General features: G+C 33.2%; 1 protein-coding gene across 2 annotated transcripts; it reads left to right on the forward strand.

Moving 5' to 3' along the window:
• Window positions 1-492: 492 nt before the first annotated feature.
• Window positions 493-6,286, forward strand: LOC130799904 (uncharacterized). Of its 2 annotated transcripts, none has more exons than XM_057663194.1 (8): window positions 493-849; window positions 940-1,027; window positions 3,710-3,795; window positions 4,616-4,694; window positions 4,808-4,867; window positions 5,340-5,461; window positions 5,549-5,620; window positions 5,710-6,286. In XM_057663194.1, the coding sequence occupies exons 1-8, from the start codon at window positions 557-559 to the stop codon at window positions 5,810-5,812; spliced, it is 903 nt and encodes a 300-aa protein (XP_057519177.1). In that variant the 5' UTR covers window positions 493-556; the 3' UTR covers window positions 5,813-6,286. The 2 variants fall into 2 exon arrangements, with proteins under 2 accessions (XP_057519177.1, XP_057519175.1); XM_057663192.1 differs by having other exon boundaries at window positions 500-849; window positions 5,729-6,286.
• The last annotated feature ends 6,632 nt before the right edge of the window (window positions 6,287-12,918 follow it).

Here is a 12,918-nt window from a genome sequence, read left to right on the forward strand (position 1 = left end):
ATACCTAATCGATCTGGGTTCAAAAATCTAAATATTTGATTTTCCGGATAGAAAAAAATACTGATTAGATTTTGATCCAGTTAAACAGAATATCCGGAATCTGAATATTCAGTTTACCTCGGATTGGATGTCGAATATTCGATTTTTTAAATAATTAATATTTTTTGATTTTGTAAATTATCTAGTTTTTGAAAGGAGATAGATATATTTTAGATCACTATGCACACCTAATAAGGACGACATAAATTATAGTATAAAATCGTTTTATGGTGATTAAATCATATATATATATATATATATATATATATATATATATATATATATATATATATATATATATATATATATATATATATATATATATATATATATATATATATATATATATATATATGCTCAATTAATAAAAATTTATAAAAAAAATAGAAATTTAAATAATTTATTTTGAGTAGTATCACTGACAGAGACGCTAACCGGTTAAAATGGCGTAGTATAATTTTGTCTAGCAACAAATTCACTAGTCACTCGCCAGGCCAGTCTCCACCAAAAGAGAAGTATGCATCCCTCATACTCCTTCCCACTTCCATTTCCTTCTCTCGGTTCTTGCTTCAATTACGGTGCTACCAATTTTCACTGGAAGAACCCCTCTTTTACTATCTGCTATTCTTTCAAGAATTTAACCCCCATTAAAGCTTCCATGGAAAGAGAAGACAAAAATGATAAAAAAGATACGGGATTTTCAGCAAAAGGTTCAGGAACAAGTGCAAGAGGAAGGAGACTCCTTAAGTTGCGTGAAGAAAAGCACAGAAGAGAGCAAGAACGCCTTCATAATTATCCTTCGTGGGCCAAGTAAGCTATTTTCTTCTGGGATTTTTCAACTAAAATTGATTATTTTGCTGATATTTTAAGTGGGATTTTCTGCTTTTTGCTGATTAACAGAGTTTTAGAAAATGCTTGTAAAAATGATGTTGAACTCAGAGCTGTTCTTGGTGATAGCATCGGTAATCCTGAACTCATGCGCAAAAGGGTACTCTTGTTTTTCACTCTGCATATTTTTTTAATTAGAGGGTACACAGAAGAAGGGGAGAGTCAAGTGAAAATCAAACCTATCAGTTCGTTATTTTCAGTTGCTTTCTCTCTTGTTTTAGTTATTTTTGTTTTGCATTATAAATAGACCCAAATTAGTTAAGAAATAGTTCCAAATTTCTCATTATTTCTCTAACAATAATCCTACCCTAATATCTCTCCTTAATTTCTCTTCTTTCTAGTGTTCAAGAAACACCATTATAGCCATTTAAGCTTCTCGAAAGTTTGTGATTGATTAATAATACATCTAGGCTCGATAGTGGATGTATTCCACATTGGGTGAACCACTAAAATTGATCTGTGTTGTTGATTGTCGTTTAATTATGCGCATTTAGATTGAATCAAAAGTTAGAGTTCAACTTTTTCCCCAATTCAATTTCAAGGCTCTAATCATTGATCCTAGGCATAGTTAGGGGTTTATTCCTTCAAATAAGACACACAAACAATATTTTGGACCAAAAATATTGTGTATTTCCATAATTTAGAGTTGTGATAGGTGATAGAATGCAATATGAAAAATCTAAAATGAACTAGACTAGATTGAGCATAACAAATCTATTACAAAGTAGAATGATCTAGATAAGTGTAAAGAAAGCTAGAAGTTTATTAAAATATTGTACTTCGGAAATGCATTTGACATAGGAAGTCTATAAATAGACTTGCATATAATGTTCAACATAAGGAATAAGCCACATAAAGGCTATCCTTCAATATTACAACGACATGAATGCTAATCAGAGTTTGTGAGTTATGAGAGATAAGTGAGACATGAACTCACATAAAAACATAAGTAAAGATTGCATAGGTGCGGAACAAGTGTTCCACCAAAAGTATTGTTGTACAAATTATGATGTAATCAAATATTTGTATTTTCAGTAAATATAATACAATATTTATTTGGGTCTAATTAGAAATTTCGCGTGCGCCCAAAATTTCTATCAGAACCATGCCGGATATGAGTTCTTGAGTATTGCTGATAGAACTCTTATTTAATTTCTTTCTCTGATTTTTAAATATTGGATTTTCTGCTTCTGTCAATTTGATAAACAGTCAACATTATGCAAAATGTAATCCTAGATCATGTGAAGTTGTTTATTTTTTGCTCCAAAAAAGTAGTTTATTTAATGTTTATTTTTTTCTGGAAGATCAAAAGTTTTTCCGTGTATTATAATATAGACCTTTGTAGGTAGTTGTTGATTATATTAACTTTTAAGTGCTTCCATGAGAAAATAAATGAGTAACATTTTGCAAAGGGTTAGATATTAGTAGGGTTTATTTGGGCAGCACTCTAAAGTGGATTACAATAGAGTATAGACTATTAAAATGAAACGGTGAAACAAATGCACTTTTTATTTATGTGAAGCTTCACATAATGTTTGTTAGCAAGGGTAATCAAAACCAACCTTTTTAGTTGTTGCTGACAAGACTATGGTTGCGTACATTTGACCTCCAAATCTATCTAGGTGGAAGTCACAAATGGTATTGGGTAATTGAATGGACTCATGTAGATGTTACAATATACTGTTATAAGCATGTTATTCAAATGCTAGTTAGATGTTTGTGAAATTTATGCAATCAAATGAGTTAAGTGGTTTGATGCGGAGCTTTTAGATTTGCCACAATAATCACATTATTAATCTTTTGAGTGAAGCTTTCTTCCATTGTTCTATATCGTGAAAATAGTTTTTACCAGTGCTTTTCATGTTGAATTATGGTTATTTTTCTTTTTAGTTTATAAATTATCATGTGAAGTATAAGATTTCTTCATCTGGTCTATGTGCTTGCCTTACCTCAATGATATGGTTAGATATATCATGTCTTCTTTCTTCTACTTTAAAGTGGTTAATACAATTTCAGAGTTGGATTGGGATTTTGAAATGGATTTCAATCAAACTTAAGGTTTCTTGAGTCAATAAGCAAGAAAATAAATTTTAAAGTCACTTTGCTTGTGCTTTCTATGATACTATATTCCAACAAAATTGTGGCGTTATTGAAAACTCAGAGAATTTCAACTTCTTCAGTTGGAAACCGCTTTTAACAATTCGGCTTTATGTTTTATGCCCCTTGATGTTTTATTCAGACTGTTTAAAGGTTTTATGCTTTGAATTTCGTTTATTACTGAGTTTGTGTTATTAATATAGCATCTTTTAGTCTAGAACAACGCAGAATCCTTTTTAGAGTTTGGAACTCTTCAAACCCTACCAAAAACTTCGAAATGTGTTCCTCAATGTATAGATTTAAATTAACATTTCAATTATTTATGATCAAAAATTAGAAATAGTATTTGGTGCTTGTCAAATTGTTAAAGCTCCTGATTTTTGATTGCCTACAGAAGATTGTCATGATTTTGTATTTAGACTGGTCATCTGGTTAATCAAATTTATAGATTTCAAGTAACACGGAAAAGACAAAAGTAAACAAAAGTAAATATACGTGGTTCCTTGGGACTTTTGACAAGCAATCTTAACTCTTGTAGTTTGGACGTCTTGGGCATTATCCAATCATTTCTTTTGTGTGCCTTTCATTTCATTTATATGTCTTGTATTTTTTTACTAAATTAGTCTTTCCCTATATCTTGTGTTAGTTAATCATAATCTCTAAAGCAATGTGAATTGTTAATAAGGTTGAAGAAAGAGTTAGAAAGAAGGGTAGAGATTTCCAGAAATCCAAGACAGGCTCTGTCGTTGCGTTCAAAGTCAGCTTTAGAGAGTAAGTAAGAACTAGTACCAACAAATTTCATGAGTCTCTTTCTGTTGTTGGCGTGAATATGAACAATACTCTATCCTATTTTATTGTTCTTTTGTTTGCTCCTCCTAAAACTATTGCAAAATCGCTCTCAAGACGTTTCCACATTCTTGTGGAGGAATATAACTCTTGTTTTCCCTAGCATGCTGTTGTCAAGTATCCATCTTATAACTGTTGGTGCTTTCTTTTTACCGAATTGTGTTCTAAAAGTTCCAAGTAAGCTTGGTGCCTCCTTATTCTGCCGAGACCAAGTAGTCCAGTCCCTTGCATTTACGGCCCGTTTGGTTAGTGGTACTAAATGGTGGTAATGAGAATGATTTATAGTGTAAAATTTTATTAAAAGTTCCATGTCATTCCCATGGTGATGACATGGAACTTTAATCATAAAAAAGTTTTTTTATGTACAAATTTCTATTACCACCTACCACCTTTCCCAATGATAATGCATTGGAATGAATTTTATGAACAAAATGAGATGATTGGAATTGGACAAGCATGACATCAAGGTAGCCAAGAGATTTTTCAACCAAAATTACACTAGTTTTCATTCCCATTACCACCGTCTAATACTACTTACCGAACAAGCCGTTATGTATATGGCATATACATATGAGCTGGCGTGTTAATAGCTGATATGCATGTCTAATATCTATTGAGTATTTCTTTCAGTTATAGAGTATAGTAATACTAGCTCAGTGAATATGTGCGTCGAAAAAGTTCTGGTTAGCATTTCTGTATTTTTTTTTTTCTAACCCCCTTTAGGGCTTTTCTTAAATTTATTCAGCTTTAATCCTCTGGACTCGTATATCTGGGTGGAACTATTCGGGTCACCATCTGATAGGGATGTCGATCTGTTTGGAAGTGTAAGTAAATTTATGAAAAGTGTTCCTTCATGTACCCTACATGAGATCTCTCAGATGCTACATGTTCTTTTATATAGTTATAACATATAGGCTTTATTCCTCCATTATCTTAGGTCATTCAAGCTTGGTATGTGATGGGGCGTTTGGGTGCTTTTAACTCGTCAAATTTGCAGGTATTTTCCTTTCTGCTTCCCCTTTGAGATTCCCTTCTGTTTCCCTCTTGTTTGAAGTGTTGTGAGATTTCTAAATGCTTATGTGGATTTATACAATAGCTTGAATGGTGTTGATTGTTATGATCAGATTAATTGCTTTTAATACCTTTGTGAAGGCATGTTCAAATAATTTAGAATGTGAACTGTGAAGGCATGTTGTCTGGTCAGTGGGATATGTGTAAATTTGAATGGAAGAATTAAGTTTTTCCTTAAAATACTTTGATAATAGATATATGTGAATTTGAATGGAAGAATTTATGATTGATTTTACAACCGACTCATGGGAAAACAAGCCAAAAGCATGAAAGCATTCCATTTCGTGATTTCTTGTCTTTTCGATGCACTTTTTGAAGCTTAGTATTTATTGGATAAAATTCCATTGATTGTTGAGACAAGTATTGATCTGAAATTTGTGTGTATTTTGTGCTGCTAGTTGACGAGTTCTTCAATGGAGTACAATCCCCTATACGACGCAGACAAGGCTCTCAAAGTAATGCCTTCATCATTCCATGATATTAGCGATGTTGAATTTCAGGACAATTGGGGCCGATTTTGGTACAAATCACAGATTGCATTTACATTTTTCAAGATAAATTATCTTTCGTTATGTCTAACTAGCTTCGTTATAAAATTTTACAACAGGGTCGACCTTGGAACTTCTGATGCTTTTGCCATTGATGTTCTGCTGAATTCCTTGACTGTGTTAAGCTCAGAGTAAGCTTCGTGCAAACTTGATATCTTTCGGTTGCCTTATGTTTTGCCATCATGTATATCTTAAGCACACAAAATTTATGGGTTGGTAGGTATCTTGGCATTCAACAGGTAGTTTTTGGTGGTCGTAAAATGGGAGATTGGGAGGAGGGAATGACTAGTTCCGAGTATGGTTATAAGTTCTTTAAAATATGAAGTGTATTTTCATGTGCAAGAATCTACAATTTCCATCAATGCCAATGGTGGCATAACTTCAACTTGTGTGCACACATCAAGAGAATTGCTTCATATATGCAGTAAATTTGTCTCAGTTGGAGCAAGTACTGTCTTTCTTAGGCAAGGTATTGATTATCACCTTCCCTTCCATCAACTTACCTTATAATCCAAAAAAAAATCGGCTAATGATACTTGTTTGTGATTAAATGGTGGATGAGAGAAATAATTGATGCGTTCATGTTCCTTTTCAAGCCGAGGTCGTTCAGAGTTTCCACCTTTGTTATCCGATTACGGCACATGTGGATGTGGGTGCCCTAACCTACCTTGTTATCCCGCCTCAGTTTAGTTGGATACTGAAGTCTAGTCATCTTTATCTTGTACTACCTTGTATTTCGATGTAAACAAACAATAGCACTTGTTATAGTAAATTAAAATATCAAAATTTTGTTGCGTTAATCCTTTTTCTTTGCCATCTACTTTTATTTGTTGTCTTTTCAAATGAATAGCATACATAATGGATTGTCGTATTGTTAAATCAAATATTAAATTTTTTTTTCCATTGTATTTTATTTGGTTAGATTTCGTTTTCATTGTAAATTTAAATTTGAAATTTATTATGTCAGATTTTGTTTTGTTTTAAGCTTTTGAAGTTTAATTAATCTTTTGAGTTTTCATCATTTGAGGTTAAGATGATGTTAATTGATTGTTTTCATATTGTTTTATGCTTGGTTTAAGATTATTGTGCTTGTACATAACATTTAAGAAGAATGAAAGAAAAATAGTTCATTTCACAAATAAACTCTGCTAAAATTTTTGAAAAATTTCTTAAAATATTTTTCATATGGTAGTGTTTCAGGGAGTTTGAATTATGGATTTACCCTTGCTTGCTAACCATTGAGGGTGACAATGATGTAACAACGCTAACTATTATATATTGGTTATGTTGTTTTTCATTGATAAAAAATTTTCAAACATTCGATCTAGTAAAGTCATTTTTAATTAGATTGCATTCGTTTTTGGGAACTACTCGAGTCGAGTTTGACTCAGTTCAGTTACTTTTTACTTATGGTAATTTAGGTTAACTATTATATGTTGGTAATAAATATCAATCACAGTTCAAATTCAATTTTCCAATTTTGGTTATCATTTAGTTGGGGTACAAACTCAATTCAAGCAATATTCTTTTGGTAAACCTTTAAACAAACATACGTTCACCTAAAAACATACGTTTGGTCGGGTAATTTTGGGTCAGGTCTCTTATTAACAATTCTAATGTTGATGAATAAAATGAAGTGGATTTTGGTATATTAGCTTCAAAAATAACTGAAATGAGTGAACTAAATTGAGTAAAAGGCTGAATATATCAGCTTATAACTGAACTAATAAAGTCAGTTTTATATATAACGACAAACTGTACCTTCAAAATGATCCGATTAAATCAGTTTCATACAAATCAGTTTTAAAATGATCTGATTAAATCAGTTCCAGATAATTGAAATAATAAAGACAGTTTTATACTTGGAAGGAAAGAAAATGGAGAGATTTGATGGGATGTGTTATCATTTTCTTGTGCAATTTTGAAGTGAAGGGATTTGAAAGGAAATGATTTGAAGGGGCTTAGCCTTTTATTTTTGTTAATAGTAAGTCTTTTCACCTTTGCAAAGATTTGAAAGAATAATGATATATTAACTATCAAAATAATGAAAATGATTTACACTTAATATTTTGCTTTTATAAATTTGGATGAAACTTTGTCATTTTTCTTCCATGATTTTTAAGTATATAAATTTTATCTTCTTTATTTGCTTTCTCTTCCTTTCATTTCAACAAACAAATAAATTATCTGCTTTTATTTCTCTTCAATTTATTTTTTCTCCTTCCCTTTCCCTTCCCTTCATTTTTTTCCATCCTAGTGCTCTATCTAAACAAAGTGTTGGTTCATCACAAACAAAACCGAGCAAGCCAAAAATACAGTAATTGGTGTTAGGTGTCATTTCTTATGTACTGACAAGAGGGTTAAGGTGAATAATATTGGGACTTCTAACAACCCAGTTGATTTATTCACTAAGTTTGTTCTATTTGGTAAGTTTAAACATTGATTAGACTTGCTAAATATTGATTACTATGTGATGTAGTAGGCCCTTAGGGGTGGTGTTGGGGAGCTCTTGTTGTAGGCATGTTGGACTTCAGGTAGAGCTTGCTTGGGGCTTGGAATGCAGGTGGAGCATTATGAGTTGTTATTAGAGGTGTTCATTCGGGTGATCGGGTCGGTTTTGGACGAGTGTCATTTGGTTCAGTTGTATTTCGGATCGATTATTTTTCGGATGTGTGTTAAGACGGGTAACAACCGGGTCAGGTCGGTTAGTCACGGTTCGGTTGAAGATCAGTTATTTGAGCTACCGGGTTAGCATCGGTTTGGTGTAGTTTGAATAGGGATGCAGGCGGGGCGGGTTTAATAGGAGACCCGCCCCATCCCCGCCCCATCGGGGAGGGGATGGGTCCCGGTTTGATGGGTCATGGGGCGGGTACGGGTATAAAATTCATACCCACCGCGGGGATGGGGATGGGGATGGGTTTTAGGTGATACCCGCCCCATCCCCGCCCCGCCCCGCCCCGCCCCGCCTCAAAATATGTACAAATTTTGGGAAACTGGATACCCGGTATCCGGTTTATATTAAAGGTAACCCACAAACGTGATTAAGTTATGTATAAATTGATTTGAATGTTTTAAGTATTGTAAGTATAATTTTGGATTCGATAAAAGTTGTGTAAGTATAATGTCCTAAGTCCGAATGGATGTCTTTTGCTAGTTTCCGTTTTCTTTCCCGTTTTGTAAATGTGATATCTTCTTCGTCCGGACTCGCATTTGTCTTCATAAAAATGGTTAAAAGAGTTCAAAGTTGTTAATGATGAGTCGATTGGTTATGCGTTTGTCTTTCCCGTTTAGACATGTATATTTATTTGAGACTTTACAAGGATTGAATATAAATATGTGGCACAGATGGGTATTAAGCGGGGTGGTGGGGCGGGGAAAATGGGTATTACACGGGGATGGATACCCAGATGGGTGGTGGGGCGGGGATGGTTTTAGATACAAACCCATCGGGGCGGGGACGGGGAAAAAAATTATACCGCCGCAGGGATGGGGATGGGGATGGGGATTGCATTAACAGAGGGGGATGGGGATGGTAATTCCAATACCCGCCCCGCCCCGCCCCGTTTGCATCCCTAAGTTTGAAGTTCGTGTCGAGTAGTCAATCGGTCTCGGACTATCATCGGTTAATAATTGGTTCGGTTTTACCGGGTACAGATCGGGTTCGTGTATTATTTTCCAGTAGAATTCGGCTACGAATTACTAATTACTATATATCGAGTCAATATCAGATTAAGTTGTTAGACATTTTTTAATTGATGATAAGATTCCCCTTAGTTAAAGCAAAAAAGTTAAAATGCAAATCAATTAATGATTATTACTTTATTACTTTTACTTGTGACTGTAAATTAAAATTAAAGTTTTATCATTTTTCATCTAATTTAATTAAAAATTAAATAAACATTGAACACTGATTATTAACTCTAAATATATGAAACCCTGTATGTATAAAATTTAATTTATTAAAATTTATATTACTTTATTAGATTAACTAATAAGATGATTGAATATGAGTCGATCATACCTCTATGTTAAAATTTAAAAATTGGTTAGGTTTACAGCATTTCGATTAAAAATTCGTACGGTTTTAGCCGGATCAAGTTCGGTTTTGAGCATGATTAGGGTCGGGTATGACTCGGGTCGGCCACTATTAGGTTTGGGTAATCTCAGTTAACGGTTATATGTCGGTTATAAAAATCGGTCGCAGTTCGGGTTTGATTTTACGATTTTCGGTCGTAAATCGTTTCGGGCGCAACTTCGGTTCGAATAATGTCGATTCGTTAAACCTAAAAAAGAAACATATTTTCGAGTAGGTTAACTTTCGATTTCAGTTCGGATTTTTGGGTCGGATCATATTTGAACAGCTCTAGTTGTTATATATATTTGGAGGACGAGTACGTTATGAGTCTTGGTTAGAGACTTATTGGAATGGGTCTTGGTTGGAGACTTATCAGGATATATGGCTTATGCATGAGCTTTGCATCGGGATTGGGTTGAGATGTTTTCACTATGGGTTGATGGGATCGTTTGCTGACTACGATTTCTCGTCAAGGTGGAGATTGTTGATGATTGGGTGACTCGAACGAGTCTTGGTCATAGAATATGGTGAATCAAGAGGAGTCGTTGACTGGGCGTACATGACTTTTTCCAGAGTGTAGGCTGCAAGTTGTCTCCTGGGGAAGAATAAAAGCGATGAGGCGTCGCAAGGGTTCCGTTCTAGAATTTGTGATGGTCGCGAGTCGCGAATGTTCTACCTACTCGCAAAGTCGTGAGTAACGAGGTTCTTTCCTAGTGGCGAGCTTCAATTTTTCACAAAGTTTTAGAGGTCAGAAACTATGCGACAAGTCGTTGCATATAAGCAACGACTCGTCGCTTCTTGCGGTTTTATAGAAAGTTATTTTTTAACGTGTTTTTGGCCAGTTATCTTATTCTCTTGGAGCCCAAGTATCTTTTATTTAGAGATTACTTTATACACTCCCTTCTATTAGTCCTAGGGTTTGAAGCCACATGTATAGAGAGTACAAAAACAAAGTGAGCCATTCTTGAGAGAGAAAAACTTGATTATCTTTGTAATCTTTGCAGTTTATAGTGATATCTTTAGATCTCGTGCTGGTGCATGTAGCTATCACATTAATAATGAATTACGTTAAATTTCTAGTGTTATTTCTTATTGTTTGCATTGAATTTCTTGATTGTTTATTTATTGTTTTTGACTCTTTGCTTCCGATGTCGCACAACATTTAGTATCATAGTTGTGTCATTTATTTCTATTTTAGTGATTATTTCGGGGAGTAGTGAGTATATCTTTTAGGCTAGGGTATTAGATAAAAGTTGTTTATTAAAATGTAGTTTTTAATGATTGAATCGATTTAATCTCAAATAGTGAAAGGTTGAATGCAAGATTAAATTCTAGGCTATATTAGTAGTTTTGATAATACTAGAAATTTTGTATTAGAATTTAATATGGAGTTGTATTTGCTCATTCAATAAATTACTTCTTTAGCTTTAAGATTGTAAATAAATTATTATAAGGGCGTAAGTAATTAATTAGGAAATTAAAATCAATATAATTGAACACTTAGGGTTAATGGCAATAATTAATTAATAATGATGTGAGCCGAGAAGAAAATCTTAATGTTGTTAATAAATGGTAAGAGTAATTTGAGCCAGAAATGAGATAATAATTTGATTTAAAAAAAGTAATTTTCTATTCTATCAAGTACTCCCTCCGTTCTTTTTTGATCTTCTACTTTGGGTTTTTCACACATATTAAGAAAGATAGAATCTTTGGGTTGTAGTGGGTATTATTTTAATTAAATAGTAGTGTGAAGTAATGATTGTATTGAAAGTATGAGGTTGTAGTGGGTATTATTTTAATTAAATGGTAGTGTGAAATAATGATTGTATTGAAAGTATGAGAGAGAAAATAATTATAAATAAAAGAAAAGGGATACATTAAAAGAAAAGGGGGGTTTTAAGGGGTAAAAGTGGGATAAAAACTTTCTAAAAATAGAAAGTGTTCTAAAGTGAAAGAACTTTTGAAACTACCCGTTATAGTAATGTGGAAGATCAAAAAAGAACGGAGGGAGTAATTATTGAGTTTATCAATCCTACCAAGTTAATCTACATTTTATGACTAAAGAATAAATAGTTGAAATAACCATTTGCTCATTTGATTATCATTCTTGTTCTTAAGCAATAATTTCTTTGATAAATTTTTTTGGGAAAATTCACGTGTTAATTCCTGAGGTTTTGGGTTTTTCCCTTGTTAACCAAAACTTTAAAAAAATCCACACGGTAACCCTGAGGTTTACCAAATTGTTCCACTGTGACCTTTTTGCACATTAAACGTTAGCAAATGTTAATTTCTAAGCTTTAAGGTTGTTGAACGCTTATATATACAACTCACCATTTCAAATGCCATTGGCTTCAACATTTTCTTCCAAAACATAAACCCTAACTCTACCATCTTTCATCTAAATTATATTTTTTCTCCCAAATTTAAAGCTTCAAAATTAACGTTTGCTAACGTTTTATGTACAAAAAGATCACGGTGGAACAATTTGGTAAACCTCAAGGTTACCATATGGATTTTTTAAAAATTTTGGTTACCACGTGGAAAACCCAAAACCTCAAGGCTACCACGTGAAATTTTCCCTTTTTTTTTTTATTATTTCTTAGTTTAGTTTATTTCTCTAGTAGGCATTTGATAAAAGTAGAAATTTATTCTAAAACTTTCTTTGGATTCGACCCTTATTCACTATAATACTAAAGTTAAAGTTAGGGTATTATAAAGTTGGATGTAAAAGGCGTTATCGATCATCATCATTAGGGATGGCAATGGGTCGGACTCGGCTCGGATTATACATACTTCGACTTTGCTCCGAATTTTAGTTGAAGTTTTTTTTTCAATCCACCTCCACTCAGAGTCGGATTATGCATACTCCAAGTTTGCCCCGACTCGGACTCTCGGACCTCCAACGGAGTCGGATACGGAGTCGAATTATTATCAAACTTTATCGTTGTGATATTGTACTAATGATTTAAAGCATACGAAGTTAAAAAAATATATTTTTCAAATACAATTTAACAAAAAAATATGTACTTTGAATTCAAGTTTGACATGAGAAATATTCCTAATACTACAATTTAACAAAATTTTCTCGCATTTTGATTTAGCGTATTTTACTTCTCTTGATCTGATTTGTCGTATTTTGATTGATTGATCTAAATAAAAATACCAAGTAGTTTTTCAAAATCGAAAATTACAATTAGTGTGAGAGAGAGCTTGAATTAGTCACGTCTAGAGTTTTAAAGGAAACAAAATATTAGGTTAAAAGTCAAATTCAAAGTCGAATTTTCTTCAGGGTCGGAGTCGGGTCGGAGTGTCGGATTTTTAATAAGGTCCAACTTCGGTCCGTCTCTAACTCGG

This window comes from Amaranthus tricolor, chromosome 14 (genome assembly GCF_026212465.1).
Source record: "Amaranthus tricolor cultivar Red isolate AtriRed21 chromosome 14, ASM2621246v1, whole genome shotgun sequence".
NCBI classification, from domain to species: domain Eukaryota; kingdom Viridiplantae; phylum Streptophyta; class Magnoliopsida; order Caryophyllales; family Amaranthaceae; genus Amaranthus; species Amaranthus tricolor.

Excerpts from the sequence above, each read along its gene's own strand:
- LOC130799904 (XM_057663194.1), top strand. The coding sequence starts at position 557 with ATGCATCCCTCATACTCCTTCCCACTTCCATTTCCTTCTCTCGGTTCT. Across the intron at positions 4,695-4,807 it reads ATGTCGATCTGTTTGGAAGT|GTCATTCAAGCTTGGTATGT; the intron begins GTAAGTAAATTT and ends CCATTATCTTAG. Across the intron at positions 5,462-5,548 it reads GACAATTGGGGCCGATTTTG|GGTCGACCTTGGAACTTCTG; the intron begins GTACAAATCACA and ends ATTTTACAACAG.